The sequence below is a fragment of the Gymnoscopelus microlampas genome (assembly GCF_963454915.1).
Source record: "Gymnoscopelus microlampas genome assembly, chromosome: 1".
In the NCBI taxonomy this organism is placed as follows: Eukaryota; Metazoa; Chordata; class Actinopteri; order Myctophiformes; family Myctophidae; genus Gymnoscopelus; species Gymnoscopelus microlampas.
In genome coordinates, this window is record NC_139962.1 from 35,854,180 (window position 1) to 35,875,150 (window position 20,971).

At 42.7% G+C, this 20,971-nt stretch overlaps 1 protein-coding gene across 4 annotated transcripts in view; it reads right to left on the bottom strand.

The window, feature by feature from the left end:
* The window catches only part of znf507 (zinc finger protein 507), a 51,700-nt gene that overhangs the window by 13,309 nt on the left and 17,420 nt on the right, over positions 1–20,971 (bottom strand). The window contains exons 1-5 of one of the 4 annotated variants that reach the window (XM_084070396.1): positions 9,982–10,042; positions 8,608–8,683; positions 5,763–8,186; positions 4,884–5,001; positions 2,849–2,957 (exon numbers count right to left, since the gene is read on the bottom strand). In XM_084070396.1, the coding sequence (XP_083926522.1) occupies positions 2,849–2,957; positions 4,884–5,001; positions 5,763–8,183 (2,648 nt within the window). In that variant the 5' untranslated portion in view covers positions 8,184–8,186; positions 8,608–8,683; positions 9,982–10,042. Of the gene's footprint in view, positions 1–2,848; positions 2,958–4,883; positions 5,002–5,762; positions 8,187–8,607; positions 8,684–9,977; positions 10,091–20,971 lie in introns of those variants that run through there. The other 3 variants (XM_084070395.1, XM_084070394.1, XM_084070397.1) reach the window with 3 other exon arrangements.

The following is a 20,971-nucleotide window of genomic DNA, read 5'->3' on the forward strand; positions in this document are numbered from 1 at the left end:
ATAGTATACTTTAAGTTGTCATCTAATTGGCATCACAATGAAAACAAATCTTTCAAGGTTTTAAGGAAAATAAATACCATGCAATTTGTTTACATATATTAATGTTAAATTATCATTAAAATCTTGTATGCCAAATATTTGTCCACCTACAATACCCTCGCAGCCCACAGGTTGGGAATGGCTGGTCTATATACGAGTAAAAAGGAACATAAACAAATCTTTGATTTGCATCCGCTTCAGGGATCAAGATGTTTTGCATGATGACAGAGAAAAGAGTGTCTGTGATCAAGCCGCGTAGATTCTGGGTTTCATTTAAATCTTTTATTTGTGTATTTATTTTTGTCTTGAAAGTCTAACATCTATCCGGGGCCTGACAAAAAGTATGACATCCTGTTTCTCAAGACCATAGAAACTATAGTTTCAGCGCCAAATAATGCCTCTCTTTTCGCGTTACCCGAATACAAATCAGCACAAAGAAAAAATAAATCATACTAAAAACTCCATTTCGGTACATTAAGCAAAGTGATGTTATTGGCAACAGTGGGTATAAGCCACAAGCCACTTGAGAAGTCTTCAGTTGCATTATATGTGTGCACTTTATACTGCAATATTAGTCAATACTAAAAGAAAGATCCTTGTGTGTGTCCTCTGAGAATATAGCCTAGTAAGACCACATCTTAAATAAGCGAACATCAAAACCAGTGTTTACACCCGACAGCTGCTAGGCAGGAATGCAAGGACCATGTGCTTGCTTGAACAAAAACATGACAGCACCAGACATGACTGAGCTTTCAAATAAGAACAATGTGCTAACCAGAGCTTTACTGGGTATCTACTGCCACCTAATGGATAAATAAAATATCCACAAATTCTGTACTACAGAATATATAGACATTTCAATCCTATTATATCCTATTATATATTAAGGAAACCTCTGTCAGTCAGCCCTGCACAGTCTAATAGAAAGCACAAAGCTTTTAAAAAATAAGTCTGCCTCATCCAGGCAGTTGGCCAGGAGCCACTTTGAGTGGTAGTTGGGACAAACGCAGTCAGTGGAGCAAACGCAGTCCGCACCAAAAATATTTACGATTCTGTCCCTATCGGTACATAACTCGGACGGCGCTGATTCGACTAGCAGACCATCGGCTGGTCGACGCGGGCACTCGCGCCTGGAGGCGCTCTGTGTGCCTGTGAGACCTTTATGAATTGAACCTCACAGTCAGCAGTCAGTCAGTCAGTCTCTCTGTTCCACATGGTTCTCCTCAGTGGATTGAGCAATTGATCTGAACTTGCACACAGGCATTGACCATTGGCATGTGCAGACCGTGAAGAAGCCTGTTTTTTACTTCGCCCAAATGTAAGCTGTTTATTCGCATTTTTGTGTAAACACATGAGATTCGTACTTTGGGGACTTTGGGCTATGGGCAGTGTCCACACACACTGTGTTTTATGAGCGGGATGGCACTTTGTATATCACTTCCATAGCACTAGCACGCACATTGACACGTGTACTGTTCAAATCCACTTTGTGTTATTAGCACACATAGCTTAGCTCAACCAGTGTAAACATCAACTTCTCATGGTTGTGAGTGGCAACGATTCCATGTTGGGTCGTAAATGACCGTAATGTTACACACACAGACACACACACTCACACGCCAATAGGATAAAATCACTGTCCAAAACTTAAACTATGCATACCGAGCGCATAACCCAAAAGAACCCAAGAATACGCCAACCTTTGTATACATCTAGTTTTGCCCTCAGAAACTACTTTAGGGTAGTGTTATTTAAAAACGTATCTATTCCCAAAATATGATACCAAAACCATGCACAGAATGTCAGAAAACTCAATGCTTCTTAAAGATAGGCCAGTGGTCCGGGCACTTAGCGCGTCACAGGTTCGAGTCCCTAGCCTGACGGCCGTGTCATTCCCCGTTTCATGTCCCTCTTCACTACTACTAACCAAAAAAGGCAGAAAAATCCCCAAAAAAACTTCTTAGAGTTATTAGAGCTTGGTTAATAAAATAAAAATAAATTATACAATTATTTTAGACCAGTGTTTCCCTAACATAGGGTCAACACATTAGGCCACAGACCTGTTTTATTGGGTCATCTATAAACTTACCTAAATAAAATAGAAGAAAGGTGTTTGCTATGCTGATCTGTTGAGCTCAGATGCTCTGTGTTTTACACTGCCCCTCATCAACCCCCCTTTCCCTGCACATTGCATAGAAAATATTTCTAGCACGGGCGGGCGGGCGGCCATGAGTGTGAGATGAGAACAACTTGTCTCAGATTGTCCCGCATCATGACATTTTTTCCATATTGTGCAGCCCTAATTGTAGCAAAGTACATTCATTCAACATTGTTTTGACAGTGGAAATCAATAATGTGTGTTAAAATGAAAATAAAAAGTATGTATGTGTGTCAGCTTCCATGACAGACAAATTCTGTGTGTTTGTGTATGTGCACAACTATTAGCAACACAGTAAGACATAGTTATTTAAATTCAAATATTGATAATAAAACATTGATTGTTATTAAATGTGCTTATAAGGATGTATTCTCACAGAAACACTGTATTTCCAGGTATAACTGCAGCCAATAGTAAAATATAAATGTTGTAGATAATGTATTTTTGTAAGTTTGGGTCCTGAGGAGACATCACATTTTTATTTTGGGTCTCAAGCTGAACGGTTTCTCAACCCCTGCTTTAGCCCAATGTCTCCAAACCAAGTCTACGTTGCCAAGTTAGAAATAGACTGGGCAGGTAGTACTCTCTTTCAGTATTTGGAATGCGATTTAATTGGTACAGTACATCCTGTAAGACTGTAAGCAGACTCACCTGTAAGGTTTATCAGAGTTGTGGATACGTCTGTGATTCCTCACGCCAACGTAGGTGGAGCTAGTGTAGTCGCACACGTCACACTTGTATATGTTCTGTATGCTAGAATCTGAGGAGGACAAATGATAATGTATGGAAAGTAAACATCAATGTATCAACAAAAATCAATAACATTAAATGCTTATGGTCCAGGCTAGAATATTAATGCCAAACCTCAGTCAAGTGTACTAATAATACCAATACTACTACTAAGAAGACAAGAAGAAGATAATTTAGTGATGATATGAATTAATCAGACCATTAAGAATCTGAGGTAAGAATATGAGGGGGAAAACTGAAAAAGAAATAGTATTTCTTAAAACTGATCATTGTTTAAAGGTTTTCCTGTATGGATCGGTCTTAAATGACTGAGCTAGCCTGCATTCCAGTGCATTGCAGGGCATGGGAGACCTTATAAATTAGATATCAAAGAGTTGCCTCTCATTTTTATTTTGTTGGGTGTAGTAAATAAATGCATGCATTTAGTTATTTTTTTGCGCAAACATTCAATACCAAAAGTGAATGACCCAACTCGGAGTAGCTTTATGTACTGTAGATAGTGTACAGGGGACGGGGAGAAGACAGTAAGTGACAGAATTTCTGCAGCAGCTGCTTTATTTGCAACAGGAAATTAGTAAGAGAACAAACACACGCAATAAAAGCGCAAGTCACACAATGTGTGGAAATAAAGAATATACAAACAGAATTGGTTAACTTCAACTTTAGCCTACAATTTAAGTTTTAATGATTAGGATGATTATCCCGCAGCGGCAGCATTTATTATTTTGTCCATCTTATTAAAAAAATGAAATTTGGATGGGTGTGTTTTTTCACACGTTGCTGTCAATGGTGCAAACTGGGGTAGGTGCTACTCTGCTAACCTCACCTGTGATCTTAGCTTAGAAAAAATATCCAATGGAATGTTTTACAATTCTTCGTTATATAAACACGTTTTGGTCAGTGAGAGAGGTGCGTGGCAGCAGAAAGACAGTCGTCAGTGCCGTCTCACCTCTGTTCATTACAGTGCGGAGTCACGCTGCTATAGTAACCTGACACTGGCGCTGCACGTGTTACAGCCGAATGTATACAGCAGATCTACAAGCTCCAACAAGCCACGGAAGCTACACACTGTAAGATTGTAGATGTGCTATTTTCGACACGTGACCCGCTGCTGCTGAAGTTCATCTTAGAAAAGGTTAGATTGTGGGTTTTTCCTGTACGTTTTATCTTATCTTATATTTATTTGCTGTCTTGCGAAACATGCTTTGTCACTGCTTGTACCTACATGTATGAACGAGCGACAAAATAAAGACTCTTGATTCATTAGGGGTTAAAAGGTGACGGTCACATACAGGGACCCCAAAGAGCCTTAAATGTTGCCAGTGAAATCAATTATAAAACTAACATGTCTAACACAGGTCAAACAGAACAATATCTTCCCGTCTCCTTGATCTGGTAAATAGCCTTGCTGCTGAGTTTTAAAATAGCTGCAATCAAGAGAAGGAAATCGGACTCAGGCAGTAATAGAGGGAATTTACACTAATCTAAATGTGAAAATAATAAAGGTTGACAAGTGGTACCGCCTGCAGGACACAATTCAGTTTCTCCCCTGAAAGCAGGGGAGCTACAAGCTTGTAGATCTATTTTGTTTTTAGAAATTGTGAACATTTGTGCAAATCTTTGATTATATATATTCTTTTAAAGAGAATATATTGTACTCAAATCTTTGCTTCTGGGAGTCGTCCCTGGAACAAAATATTTTGAGATGGAGGTCTGCAGCCAAATCTGCAGACCCCTATCACACTCGGTGCGTGGCACACTCGGTGCAACGCTATGAGCTTGTATATCTGCTATTTTTGAATAGCCAAAGAAATCAAAAATGACACAGATGCGTTCCCGGATTGAATGGGCTAACCTGATTATCAAGGTCTGAATCAGAAACCGCATCCCATGTTGTCACTAGGGCTGGCCTGTTACAATGCTCCATGTTTCCTACCTTCTTCTGTTGTCCGTTCAGCTTCCTCTGTGGTTACCATGGCTTCACTGACAGGCGTGAGAGCTGCCACTGCACTGGTGGAGCTGTGCTGATCTCTCTCGTGATTTCGCAGCTGACTCTAAGGAAGGGAAACGTTATGATAAATGACTTACATGTATTACTTTTATAATCATACACCAACAAGAAATGATTACATGAAAGAACATGTTAAAGCTTTCTCACTGTAGGCAACTTCCTTCCTGTATTACATTTGTCAAGTTCACATCAATGTTAAACCTCTCTTATTTTGGATGTGTCGTGCACAAAGTATAACATTGAAATACTGGCTGAGTGAGTGCTGACTGAAGTAGGGGGAGCACTTTGATGCACGCTGCACATTTAATAGGCCCACTTACTCTTGAATACCACTTTTGGAGCGGATAATGTCAAACTGGAGAGAGCTTCACCTCAGAAACATTTAGCAACTTTCTTAAACCAACTTCTCAAATCTACTGAATAATACGATGAACTTAATGATCTCTGTTGCACTAAAGGGCACTGAAGTCTCTTTGTGACAGCAGAGGAATCGATAGTTCTCTCCTCTCGCTTGCACCAACAACACACTATGGCCAACTTCTGGTGCTGCACTGCATCAAGCCGTTTTCATCTCTTCAACAAGGTACAGCATAACAATAACCCATCCATATGGTCCATTTGACAAAGTGCCTTATGCACTTGACATAACGACGGTGTGACATTTTGGTGTCTTTCATGAGTTTATGTTGAGTTTTTATGTTGTTCGAGAGCGTCTAACCAAAGACAATTTCCAAACACTATATGATGGACAATAACGTTTTATTTGTTAATCTGGAATCATGAATGATAGGGATCCCCACTCACCTTATAGTGGAAGGTGTCTGGGCACTGCTTGCACTGGTACATCCTGGTCTTGCAGTGGTGAATCATGTGACTCTCCAGGTCCTTGCTGTCCGAGGAGATGTGCTCACAGATGGGGCACTGGTACGGCTCCCTCTGTCGGTGCACCCGCAGGTGTTGCTTGATGTACCCTTTGTTGCCGCTGCTATAGCGACAGAGGCGACAGCGGTAAGGCCTCTCACTCCCAGGGATGAAGTCCACCAATCCCCCATCAGGAGGTGCGACTACCGTGTCCATCCCTGCCACATCACACACATAACCGTCAGCCTCGTTCCCCGCCACCACGCCGGTGACCGTTCCGTTTTGGAACTGCGCGTTGTCCTGGAGTTCTCTCAGGATGTCCTCATCGGACGCGTTCTGGTCGGAGCGCTCTCTCAGCCTTTCAATGACCGTCAGCAGAGACAAGCTGATGCCAGCTTTGGTGGTGGAGCCCCCATCGTCTACCTCCCCTAAGCCCAGGCCCAGCCCCAAGCCCAGGGATCCCAGTCCCTCCCCTTTGTCCTGGGCATGGAGCTCCAAGTCAATCAAAGCTGTTGCCTTGGCGACCTCTGACACTCTCCCATCAGAAGACGTCACTTCCAGTAGTCTTTGACCCATCACGTCTTGGCTCTGTGCTGAGGCTGCGGTGGCCTTAAAGGTCTTGCTGTGGGTGCTGGTGGTGGTGGAGGAGGGGAGTTCAAGGGTTCTCATGGGCATAGCAACTAGGGCCTCAGCAGCCAGCGAGTGTAGTCGCAGCGACTCTGAGTGGGTCCTTCTGCGGCCAGCAGGAGGGATGTTCTCATCACAAGGCGGTTCGATGCTGGTGGGTTGGCTATCATCTGCTGAAAGCTGTCTGTCACTGATACAATTACCGCTCCAACCGATACTCACCTCCTCCTGCTCCTCTTTGCACAAGACCACTGACTCCGGGTGGTCTGTCTCCAAATGACCCACTTCTTCCTCAGTTTCAGCCTCTCCACCCATATCTGGGCTGAGGAGGAGGGGGTTGGTGGCCATGACTGAATCCTCAGCAGAGGGCAGCCGTTCCACGATCACATTGATGTGGCCAGTGCTGTTCGGGCTACTGTTGATGATCTTTTGAGCAGATGACAGTAAACTGTCTGTCACAGAACTGTTACCATGGTGACCATCAATCTCAACCTCTGCCACTGCCTCCGTAGTCACCTGCACCTCCACCATAGGCTCCTCTGTGCTCATGTCCTTGATGGGATACACACCCTCCTCCTCCATAGTGATTGGGCTTTCATTGTGATCCACAATTGGGTGATTAATCGCATCCCTCTTACCCTCAGCGGCCAATGGCGTGCAGAGTTGGAGCTTAAAGGCAGCAGGGATCTTCTGGAGGCTGTCCTCATGGAGGACAGGGGAGAGGACGACAAGCTCCTCTCTGGTTGTAGTGACATTGGCAACACCACCTCCAGAAAGGCCTGTGGAGGCCTGGACCTCTCTTCTCGCAGGAGCATCGTCCTCATCCTCAAAGATGGGGTACGAGCAGTCAACAAGGCCGGCATGCTTCCAGGCGTGTGTCTTCAGCATCCGCTGCTGGCTGCACACGTAGCTGCAAATGAGGCAGCGGTACAACCCATACTCCTCGTAGCTATACCACTTCTTCTTCTGAGGGAGCTCGTCAGCGCCGTCCATGGAGCTTTCGACCACCTCAGCCCCTGAGCCACTGCCGCCTCCCGGCCCGTCTCCGTTCGCCATGCCGTCGGGGAGAAGGTCCACCGAAGCAGGATGTTTCTTCGAGTCATCTCCGTAGTCGAAGTGGAGCCTGACGTGGGACTCCAGCTCCCCCTGGTGGCGGGAGGTGAAGCGACATTCGGAGCACATGAGGATGAGGTCACTGTGCTGCTCATCGTGCTGCCTCAGGTGCTCTTTCAGCAGCAGCAGTGTCGGGGAGAGGTAGCGACACAGGCTGCACTGATAGCATGTTACAGTTCGGTTGTTGTTCTGGTTATTGGTGGCACCGGCTCCCTCTGACAGTATGCCGGCGGTGGTACCGTCAACAGCAAGGGACCCGACCGACTCCACCTCGCTCATTTTCACTTCGTCTGCTTTGCAGTTCCTCCTGTTCTTTTTATTGGGCAAGGCTCCTTTGCTTTCCCTTGTCTCCTCCGACGACACTCCCCTAGCGGAGGCCTGGTGGAGCACCCTCTTCTGCCCGGCCAGCGTGCAGCGCCGCTGGGGCCGTTTGTCAACGATCTTGCTGAGCTTCTCAATGACCTGGATGAGGGAGTCAGCGGCCTGTTTCTGCTGCAGCCTCTGGGTGGTTTCCTCCATGGTGACTGGCCTGGTTTGAGACTGAGCATGCGCAGCTGGGACCGGAGGGGTCGAGGGGACAGACGGAGAGTGTGTGCTGATGACAACATCACCGGTCACCTCCATGGTCTGTGTAGGAGATAAGACAACAAAGCAGGCTGGGTGAGAATTCAGACAACGGCGCAGGCTGGGTGAGAAGTCAAACTATCCCCAATTCGCCAGCTAAACTAGGTACTTTTCAAGGGCGGATCAGATAATACACACTGTATATAATACACAATTGGTTAGGAGAGGAAGTCAAAATAGAACATTAGGAGAGAAAACGACAAGGTTGGTTTGTTTGCACTTGCAATTACACACGTGTATGAACACACAATAATACCACTGCATCATGCAGGTATGTGTGCATGCACACAGACTTTTCCATATGGATGTAAAAAAAGAAAAAAACACTGCACACACCCTACTAAGCTAAGCTACAGCCCCTTAAAGAAAGCAGGTCTAACAAGTCTAGTCATTGTATTTTCCAATTCACATCAAGTATACTGACCAAGTGTAGCTAGTGGCTTGGGAGCCTGTTGCGAGGAAGAGGGGTTATTATCTTCTCCAACATGTGGTCACAAGGACTGTTATGATAAGCATGGCAAGTTAGTTACTCTAACAGTGAATAGTATTGTCCGGTCAAAACCATGTGCATTTGTTTACAAACAGATAGGCTTCAGCAAAATGAGGAATCTATCTTGTGGTGGAATTATTTTTATCCTTCTGTCCTTCACTTTCTGACCACAAACTAGCTTCCTCATTTGTAGACTTCTGCTTCCCGACAGCAATATGAAACTATGAATTTATTGCAGGTTTTACATTATTAGCCTGGAATGCATAAGCCAACTTATTACTATAGCAGTTTTTTTGTTTTCTTCCACAAACACTGAACCTATAACGAAATACCTATCTGGAAGTCTACTTTGCAACCACTGTTCTTGAAAGAGTTTAGTGTGCACTGCATTTAATGTTGGTGAATTGTTCTTTGTGCAGGTTCTATTGGGGGTTGCCCAATGCCCATGGACTAGCTAAATATAGCAGTTATAGTCAAAAGGTTGATTGTTGCTGTGGACCTGTGGTGTGTAACACTAGGCCAGTGGTTCTCAAAGTGTGGTCCAGGGACTATCTGAGTTCCTCGAGGGGGTTCCAAATGGACACTTACAAATCTGTAACTCTGAGTGTATAAATGGAACCAAATGAACCATTACAGGTCCATTTGGTTCCATTTGTACACTCAGAGTTATGGGGGTCCTTGAAATTAAAATGTTTGAGAACCACTGCCCTAGGCCTTCAGCTCTGAAATAAGTTGTAGAGTTTCATTTTCACGTTGATTTTGACTTTGGTTACTTTAGCTAAGGTTGCTAAGCTGAAAAGGGCCATTTCTGTACGTAATCAGAGTATCAGACTCGGACAGGCATCTGACAGTGACAGTGTATGTCATAGTCTAAATATATGTTCCCCGCTTTCTATAGCGAGTCGATATGGGACCTAGTTTCAGGTTCCCAACTTGGAGACATCGGATCACTCTATCTACCAGACAGCTGGGCAACTTATCTGGGTAATGTTGCATTAGATGTATAGTATGAAACGACCGTGACAGACAGACGCGCAACGCCGCGTTGATTCAACACAGTAGAGCAAGTTCAAATGAAGTGTGAAGTCAGGCAGTGAGTGAGTGCACACACACAGTAGAGCTGTTAGCGAGCTAGCTGTCTGCTCTGTTCACTCTCACAGACACACACACACACACACACACACACACACACACACGAGTCTCACTAGCAACAGTTAAATACACAAGGACATTTTAACTATTTCTCTCGGTTAATGAATGACGACAGATCACAAGACTGCATGTTTCTGCGGACAGCTACATACTCACTGATCCGGAAACGTTCGATGGTCTTTGGCCTCAACACATAAAATGATCGCTTTGTTTTATTCGTTAGCAATAAAAAGTGGCCTCTCTCTCTCTGTCTTTCCCACATTGCAAAATGGCGAGGATGGAACAGCGATCACGTGACCCAGAGTGTTGGGTCAGGTGACCGTCATGGAATGTTTTGTTGAAGATGAAGGGCATTATAGAATGCATAGTAGCACTACTACTTCTGCTGCTGCTGCTGATAATAATAATAATAATAATAATAATAATAATAATAATAATAATAATAATGATAATAATAATAATAATAATAATTATGACGATCCTATGTTGAGAATATGCTATACACAATAATGAGAATACAAAATACATATTTTTTATGTAAAGCACATTAAAAATATAACTTATAAAATTGGGGTGGCTGTATTTTGTCTCCCTGCTCTATTGAGGCAAAGGTCATGTCTCACCTATAGACACAGAATGTAACACAAATTATGATCTGATGGTCAAGATTCAATTTATCCCCTGAGCAAGCAGACAGGATCTTAGCTCAATGGTAAACATTTCAGCACTTGCGCAGGAAACTGGGTTCAAATCCAGCTAGAAGCAGATGAGTGAGGCTGGGAACGAGGCTAAGCTAGAGGAGGATTTATTGATTGATGTACTTTATTTAGTAAGACATGAGAACATCAGTACATGGAAGTACAAATTCACAATACAAGGTCTACTAAACTGGAAGACTCATTAAGCACTGAGCTTGTTTAAGATGAGATCCCCATGCACACAAATCATGATGACATATAAGAGACAGGCAGATATACACACTACCATACAGAATGTCATACAATCAGCTTACAGGTTACTGGTATGAAGAGTGAAAATAATGTACAAGAGAAGAAAAAGAAAAAAAAGGGGGGGGGGGGGGTAGGGGGTTAGGGGGGTAGGTTAAGACTTAGACAGGGCCATTTTCGAATTGCAGACCCCTGAAGGTGTATCTTTAGGGCAGTTTTGAAAGTGAGTAGGGTTTTACACTCCTTTACTCCTTTTGGTAGGGCATTCCACATTTTTGATGAATAGCATGAGAACGAGTTCATTCCCTTTGTTGAGCCAAATCTGGGTTGAATATGATTCGTGGAGCTGCCTCTGGTGTTATGATCGTGGACTTCATATTTTGGAAGTAAAAGTTAGGTAACCAGAAGACTCACCCCAAAACACACTCGGGGGACTATGCTTTGACTTTTACTGGGGCCAGTTTCGAATTGCAGCCATACTCTTTTAGAACGGTTTTGTTGAAGGAGAGTAGGGATTCTCACCGACTGTTGGTAGGGCCTTCCACATTTTTGTGGCATAGCAAGAGAACGAATTTAACCCCTTGTTAGAGCCAAATCTGGGTTGGACGTGATTAGTGGAGCTCACTCTGGTGTTGTGATTGTGGACTTGATTGACGTTTGTGAAGAATTTTGACAGGTACATGGGTGTCTTTGTGGTGTATAGTGTATCTTGCAGACCAGGCCCATTGCAAGTTGCTGTACTCTGTCCTCTACCCTGAGCCACCTGACCCTAGCAAAGTGAGCAGGGGTTAAATGAGTTGTAGATGTAAGGCCAAGAAGTAGCCTTACCAGTTTAGGCATAGTTTACTGTGGTTACGTTTAGGTTACGTTTACGTTTGCCTACGTGGCGACTGTGTCTAGGGGCGAGCGTTTTGGGATTTGAAAGTTACATAGTGCAGCTTTAATTGCCTTGCTTTACAGATAAACTTGCGTTGCAATATAAAATGCAATACATATCAACAGTAGTATTAACAGTGTGCCTGCAACTCAGATTCTTGGTAGAGAATTCCCTCATAGCCAACATCAGTTTGTCAATAATACTGTAAAACCTGAAACTCTGAGAAAATATTGAAATGTGTAAATAATATTAAACCGATGAAAAAGTAGTGAATGTTGGTAACTAGAGACAGGAGAAACTATGGCAATTAGCCTATGCTAAAATTTGCTAAATAATTCATGAAAACGTTTTAGAAAAACTTATTGGAATTAGAATCAGAAGGGAGAAGATAATTGTACAGCAAATCAGAAGAGCAATGTCTCCTCCTAGTGGTTGTATGCTGTTTTACAGGGTTTAAAAAAAATATTTTGTTGTGCTCATCATTGTTGACTAAAAATAAATTGAGGGTGATCAGATCACCTGCCTGGGGTGGTGGCCTGCATGGTGTTTTTTTTTTTACCTTCCTCCATTTTGTTACTGTTGTTGTTGTTGTTTATCTCACTTTCCACGTTTACTGTTCCTTAATGCATGCTATGAAATATTTTAATTATTACTGTAGAAAGAAAAGAGCTGATCATATCGGCTCTCAAATTTACTCTACTTCTATACTCAAACTATACTACTAATAATCTTCAACTACTAGTCTGCTGGTGAGAGTTTACGCATACACAATGTGACAGTGGCCCCCTGGAATGAGTGAGGGTGCATGGACATTTTGTGGCCCTCTCTTCGCCCTAGAATGTCTGTGACTTGTATTCCAAATACACAGCCATAGATCGGTCCTATCCGCGGCCGGTTAGCAGACTGATCTCCGCGGCATAAAGCCCATAAGAGCCGTCCGGGCAAGGGGCCCAAAATGACTGCAGGACTGAACATATCAAAACTTCTTTTGGGAAGCACAAATGTATGGGGTACACAATTGGCCGGTGGTGTGATATATTACCCCACACCAATCACAACACACCTGTCAATTGTGTGCCCCATACGTGTGTGCTTCCCAAACATCGACTGTTTCCAAAGGAAGTTTTCATATGTTCAGTCCAGCAGTCATTTCAGGACCGGCCTCGTCGCTGACAGAGAATGTTGTCCGTGTGAATTTCGTGGAAAAGTGGAGATATTTTACTAAACACACGTTTTCTGCCAGAACTTTCAAATGGATATGAAACTAGAGGACAATATCTGACTCCAAGTCTTAGGAATTCATTATTGGGTGAGTACACACGCGGCGCGGAGCACTTTTATGCCGCAGAGATCAGTCTGCTAACCGGCCGCGGATAGGACCGATCTATGGCTGTGTATTTGGAATACATGAAATGTATGTAAGATCACAGACATTATAGGGCTAGCCCGCTCCCATCATCAAAGTCGCCCACCCCTGGTCTAAATTTATACTGCTATGTCATTATTCCAATGGCCCATTATTCCGATGTCCTGTTGGTCCGACTGGTGCCATTATAACTAACCCTATCCGTAACCTACCTCACACCAACCTAACGTTTGTCGGACTGTTGGGAAGTCGGAATAATGGGAGGTCGGGATTATGTGCGGACCCCCTGAATTAGTCCTCGAACAAACTCCTATTTAGAGGTTGTTATACCTTTCAATCATGGACAGCATCTGTGTAATTTTAGATGTCGCTATAGCTAACTTAATTAATTTTCAGAGAACTAGGATTTAGAATGCGTTTTTAGAATTGGCCTCAGGTCTAAAAGCTTCACTTACTAGCAACTAGCAATCATAACTGGGATAAGCCTACATTTGAATGTCAACATACAGGCTTTTTCCATAACCACATGAACCCTAGCGGGGGGAAAAGGAGGAGACCAAGTATAGACCTGGTCAATGAAATATATAGGGTTTAAGTGGTTAAACATGTATCATACAAAATGAAACAAATTAAAAGCATACAGTAGCTAGGAGACACCTGATACATTATTCAATGTACTATTACTTTGTCTATGCAAACCAAGCACAATGTCAAGTACCCACATATGAGTTCAACGTGAATAAATAAATAAAATGTTATAATGTGTTTCACCTCAGCATACAGAAGTTGCTGTGGAACCTGCATCCTTCATAGTGCTTGAAAGCCCTGTCTCTGGAGTCATTCCACAATCTCCCGAGTGTTCAATTACAGGTTGCGATTTTCTGAGAAAGCATGTTGTAGGCTTTTAAAATGGACTATTATTATGGGCTACTATGACTCTGTCAGATTTAAATGCGTCTCAACATGATGCAGAGACAAAGATTTATCGTATAGAGGTACATAATTAGATGTTTTGATCAAATACCCCATACGTGAGCTATAGGCAGAGACATGAGTTTGTTGACAAGCCATTTTGAGCAACTACAAAGTCTTTGCAGTGTGAGTTACTGTGTGAGTGTGAGTTAGCCTATATATTGTTTTCTTGTTTTGGACTGTGTACCTGTGTGTAACTTAGATTTAGGTTTCATTAATGCATCTAAATGACAGAGAAACAAAATCAAAAGCTGGACAAGGCAATGGTTCAAAAAGAACAAATGCATAAACTAGACGCACGCACGCACGCACGCACGCACGCACGCACGCACGCACGCACGCACGCACGCACGCACACACACACACACACACACACACACACACACACACACAGTAATTCAGGTACAATTGGAGTAAAACAACAATGTGGTATAGTGACATATTTCATAGTTCCATATCTCCATTCATATGATTTTTATGAACTATAATCTCCCCCACCTCCCATTACCCCTGTTGCCTCTCCGTCAAAGGCACACAGAGGCCGTTCTCTAATCTGAAGTGACAGCCCATATACTTTCACTCACACATTACACACTCGCCTCAGGCAAGGGAGCCTGCTCTTTTGAAAATGTTGGAACCAGGTTATTTCTATTGAAGTATTAAAGTAATACTTCAGTTTAAGCTATTATTTCAGTTTTTCAGTTTTCTTTTTTCCCCTCCCTTTCTTTCCCACCTGCATGGTGGAGTGGGGTTTGATAGAATGTGAATGGGAGAAAGGAGGACAGATTCTAGAAAAAGGAGAATAAGGCCCACATGGAGCCTTTTTACATTCCAAGTGACAGAGTGGTGTTATTTGGATCCTACTGAAATTGATCAAGTTGCTTACGTGTGTTGTTTGTGTTTTGATAAACTATGCATAGCCCAAGCTCCCAATGTTCATCTTATATGTTCATCTTCATCTTAATTTCCCTCTAGTTTTTTCACTTATTACTATCGGGGTCCACAGTCCATCAAAACCCTTAAAGAACGACAATTTTTCCCTACATTCTTGTTCCCATTGTTTTGAGTTTACCTTTGTTCACCTCAGTTCCACTTACTTAATGTAATACCATAACATACCACAGGGTGGCAGTAGTGACATGCAGGTCAGTGGAGATGTGGCAAGGAGCAGAAAGGGAGTACCGTAAAGGTGGGATATGGCGCTGACCTTTGACAAGCCGTCATCTATCACCTCCATCCAGGAGAGAGCGAGAGATACAGAAAGAATGAGAGAGAGAGAGAGAGAGAGAGAGAGAGAGAGAGAGAGAGAGAGAGAGAGAGAGAGAGAGAGAGAGAGAGACTGAGAGGTGGACAGGCAGTATTTGCTCGCTTTCTCATCTCATGTTATGTGAGGCACAAGAGGCTGAAGGAGAGAGAGAAGGCAAGAACACCAGGAGAGAGAGAGAGAGAGAGAGAGAGAGAGAGAGAGTACAGGGAGAAAAAGAGCATATTGTTTTTGTGGCAAATTGATGCGATCCATCTGACCATGTGACTCCTACAACACAGTCCCCGAGTGACCAGCGCCACGCCACACCGAAGGCGGCTGGAATTGCATTGTGGGTCTTTAGGCAATAAGGGACGATGTATGTCCTCCATTTTGCCACGGGAGTGAGCAAACAAAACGACAGCCCGTGGTTATATGTTTCACACTCCTTCTTCCCTAAAATATATCCCCCTCTCCCCAGGAATACGTGTGAGAGGGGTCGTCGTGCAGGCTCAGCCGGGGTGGGTTTTCAGGTCATTTTCTTTAGAGTTGTTGGTTTATTGTGCTTGCTGATCCGATTTCCCTTCCCCTCCTGTGTGATTTCTCTTTCTGTGCTGGAGCTGCCCTGACCAATCTCTCAGCCACGGTTCACCTGTAAAGGAACAGTGCAACTGCTGCACCACCAACAACACAGCATAATAATGGTTTCACTTGAGGAATGGGAAATAATATGTCTTCATGATCTATCTGGGGCACAATATCAGAAATATGAATCATGTTATTATAGAAGAATTGGTAGCGCCTAGAGTATACTGTAGGTTCCCCAGACCTATGCAGCTGCAGTGTATCTTTGTGCAGCAATGGTCGGCTTCATTTATTTGTGAAGCCAAGATTCTGATGTGACGACACTGTTCATTACAGACTTGGATCATGTTGTGTTTTATATTAGACACACACTAGCAGGGACAAATTATATCTGACAACCCAATGTGACAAAATACTAGAAGGGGAATCTACCTTTTTGTGTCTCCATTACTATGTAATACAGTAATAATTTCATAACTGCAAATCTTTGCATTCATTATGCATGTAGAATATGATTATCAAGTAAGAACTGTGCATGGAAACACAATGAGTAGAAAGGCTATTAAAGAGTAAGGCGAATTGTGTGTGTGGGTGTGTGTGTGTGTGTGTGTGTGTGTGTGTGTGTGTGTGTGTGTGTGTGTGTGTGTGTGTCTGTGTCTGTGTCTGTGTCTGTGTCTGTGTCTGTGTCTCTGTGTGTGTGTGTGTGTGTGTGTGTGTGTGTGTGTGTGTGTGTGTGTGTGTGTGTGTGTGTGTGTGTGTGTGTGTGTGCGCGCGCGCGCGTGCGTGCATGCGTGCACATTAGGGTGGGTTGGCAGGAGCACTAACTCAACAGTAACTCAGCAGTTCAGTAACTCAATCCAAAGTTCCCCTCCCAATCTTTGGCTCTGATCCCTCTCCTTCAGTAGCTTGGCCAATAAAAACAATACAATATTGTCAAGAGGAGGCGCTACCCGCTACCATTAAAACAACAAGACAGAAGAAACATGCAGTCTACCCTCAGAGAAAAGGAACTGAATGGAATCTTATTGCTATTTCCTCTTTCACCCATGCTTTGAATTTGAAGTTTTCAAACGAAACAAAAAAATCACAGACTGGAGCGACATTACCATTCGGCCGAATGGTAATGTCGCTAAAGAACTGCCTTCTCTCAACCAGTGAAATTAATTACTTATTGATCAGTGGAGTAGGTGAGTGAAATGAAGGGAATTAATAAATAAGTGAACAGATAGCACAGTTTCTAGCCTTAGGTGGGCTAGTTATTCACATTTGCAAACATCATGGATGGCAGATTCCATTATTTTTATGTTTCATTACTACCAATGAGGGCCTCAGTAGATTTTGGCTTACAGTCATGAGCAGGTTGTTTTAGAAATAAAGAATTGCGCCCCAAAATGAAATATCTGCCCCCTGGAAAAGGTAAAGTAAACATTTCACAGTAAAGCTTGTTTTTCTTAATACCATGAAATGATTTGGTATTTTATCTTCACTGCAAAAATGTTTGAATTACTGGATGATTTGTATTTTTAACGTACTGAGAGGTCAGTTTCCAGAAACAAGTTATTTCAAGTGAATAACAAGTGAAAAGTGTGAATTTAAGACTTTAACATGTTACTGTTTCATGAACTGAAAAACGGGGAAGGTTGGACCGATGGGGTACTGTACAACAAACGTACGTTACTCAAATCCAGGGCTACATGGTGCATGCATCTGCTTGTCCATAGGGTGTTCACTTACTTGTGTTGATATACTGAAATTACACATATGTGTTTGTGGAGGAGTGTGACTCAAATGTTGTTCTATTTCAGGATTGGCTGCTTTGTATTACAAAAATAGAAATACGATAAAAACAGAAATACGATATATTTAACTATGCCTATGTACTGTATAATGAAAGGTCCAACCACTGTTGTGTGGAAAGTTGTGCACTAATTGGAATCTTCCCCAAAACTTGCAAACTACATATCATTAGGCCTTGGTACAGGATGGACCAGCTAATAAACAATTATTTATAGCAAATTATTGCCTAATGTATCAAATTAACAACATGCAGCAGTCGAGATTTATACTCCATGCTAGCCACATTTATTACATTTACTTAAGGTATTCAGCCACGCACATTTTCGTATAAAACACATCTTTTTTATAGATCTAGCTTTATTGCCAAATATGTGAGATTAACAGTGTGCTGTGTGTTTTTGTTCAGTTGATTTATGGGCACCATAAAGTCATGTTTATTGGGCTGGTGCAAATAATTAAATGGTGGAGTTTTTAAGTGCAATATTCACCTAATGTAAAGAAATAACGTGCAGAAATATTACCCCGTAAAGATGGAGTTATCTCCAAAGTCAAGGAGTCAAAATATTTAGATCTATAAATCTGTCCTTTACATCTCTGTGCTAACAGGGGTGGACGGCCTGGCGAGCTCCCTTTTGTATCAGCCAGACTGAGATGAATGTTGTCTCTAGATACCTCTCTTGTTTTTCATCGCCTCTAATTGCCTTTTTACCCTCTAGTATGGATAGTTTAGGACAAAGAGGAGTAAAACTTCTGAACAGGAAACTATTCACGGAAACGCATTCACTCACAGGGACAGCCACACATCATTGCACACAATGTGTAACATACAGTAAGGACAGACACACACACACACACACACACACACACACACACACACACACACACACACACACACACACACACACACACACACACACACACACACACACACACAAACACGCACACATGCGCATGTGCACGTACACGTGCATGTAGACACATATTTCCATGGACCCTACTAGGTCAAAAGCAAAGACTGAGAGTCAGATTGATCTCATAGATATTGGTCGTAATCTTAAAATTCCTGTGTGTTTGGTAATAAGACACTTTATCATCACAAAGGGTGACAGGGGCATTAGTCTTCACCTGCCACTGGGAAAGGATGCACTGTTTGATCACCATAACAACCAGCTTATTGATTATGACAATATATGGTTGTTCTGAGCGTAAGAGTGATTGTGCTCGAGGAGAGGAGAGAAGTGAAAGGAGAATAGGAGAGGAGGAGAAGAGAGGAGAAGAGAGGAGAGAGAAGAAGCAGGGAGAAGAGAGACAAGGGGAAAGGATCTCAGATGGATACAAGAGAAAAGAAAAGGCAAGGGAGAGGAGGAGAATAGATCTACATTTTCTGACTTGTGTTTGAACATACAAATCATTGCTGTCTAGTGGGGAAGGAAACGCCCAAACCTGTTACATTTCAGGAAATAGAAAAAGAATACCTGTGTATCAATAGATTTAATGTAGTTATTATCATTGTTTAAATATGTATATCCCACAGGCAGACCAAACCACTTTCAACCTGCACCATCCCTATTTTGGGCATGTCATTAAAGTGTCAAACAAAAAACTAAACTAATAGCCCATCTATAAGCTCACAACTCACTGCATCGTGATGTGTTGTGATGTGAGCTCATCGACTGCCTATTTTCGCTAGTTTTCAGGGACACTGTCATACGACGTATAGCCTACAATAGGGCTTTCATTTATGAAAAAAAACAATAACATAAAAATGGTACATGGTTTCTGCCCGAGAGCAATGATATAGAAACATTTATGATGTGTACGATGTGTCTTCCTGTTACCCCACCAGAAAAGTGCTAGTCCTCACTCCTCAAGCAAGACTAATACCCATCAGGTCTTAGAAATCCAATAGACATTCACCAGCATTCAACAGTCAGTCAGACAAAGTAAACTGTCCACCATGGTGGAAATAGTTATGAGTCACAGACAGACAAGTAGATAAGCAGGGAAATGGTCACACACAACGGAGGACAATCACACAGAATAAAAACCGTAAGATTTAATATTACATTAGATCAATTTAAAATGATGGTCCACGTCAAAACATTACAATTAACCACTTATACATTTAATTGACCGGGATCCAAGCTCTATACTTGGTCTCCTCCTTTTCCCCTCTATACCAAATTGCCGATCTACAAGCTCACAACGCATAGAAACGCTTGTAGATCGGCTATTTTCGCCAAATGTCCGCCCCCAGAATAGGGACGCTATGGTTCAAGTGTCAATCCATATGGGTACAGCATGTTTGTTTGTATTTGATACTCATGTTTGTATGTGCGGGTGTCTGTGTGTCTATGCTCATGTGATGTGGACATACAGTACACAGGATGCTTATACATGTGTCTGTTTGTACACACACCTGAGCTATGTCCTAATAGGATAATGAATTCAGTGCGCAGAGCCCGTGTATAGACTGATGGTCTGGGTTAGTGTGTGCGTGGTGGGCTGTGGTGGGGGTTAATACAACATGATAAATATTTGATTTCTGCTGGGGCCCGTCTCCACCTACAGAATGGGAAATGGCTGTAATGCGATTCAGAACAGATTGTCCTCTGGGAAGCTGTTTGTGTGTGCGTGTGCGTGTGTGTGTGTGTGTGTGTGTGTGTGTGTGTGTGTGTGTGTGTGTGTGTGTGTGTGTGTGTGTGTGTGTGTGTGTGTGTGTGTGTGTGTGTGTGTGTGTGTGTGTGGGGTGCATAAAGGCCGTGTGTATGGCCAGGGGAAATAAAGGAACAAATCGCCTTACAAATCACCATGGTACCACAGTGTGCCATGGACCCTGGTTGCCTATCACCACCAGCAATGACCCTGGATGCCGTGTTCACGTTGACACAGTCTCTGACGTGACGCAGCGTTCAGGGGTCACATAAGTAGGGCTCAACGCTGGGACACACCGCTCAAACTGCGTCAAATGAATTGAAGCGCTATTTCACATACTGTACACTAAACTGTGAGTATATCAAAAGAGATGAGATGTTTGCAATAAAGCTAACCGACATACAATGAAATGTTTTTTTTTTGTCATGATGGAATTTCAGATGTACCGTAACTCACAGGGCCTAAATTAAGGTATTCAATTCAAAAGCGAACTGTGAAATATACAGTAGCATTACATTCATAGTTGTGATAAGCCCTACAAGATACAGTATCAAGGTTCAATGTTCATACAGCTATTAGCAACATTACAGGCAGTGATATTTGTGTGCTTCAAGCATAATCAACAGCGTAACGGTTTAACTATGTAATACTATTTAGAGATAATTATGCACAGTAAAATGCTATTTAAAAGCCCTATTTTATAC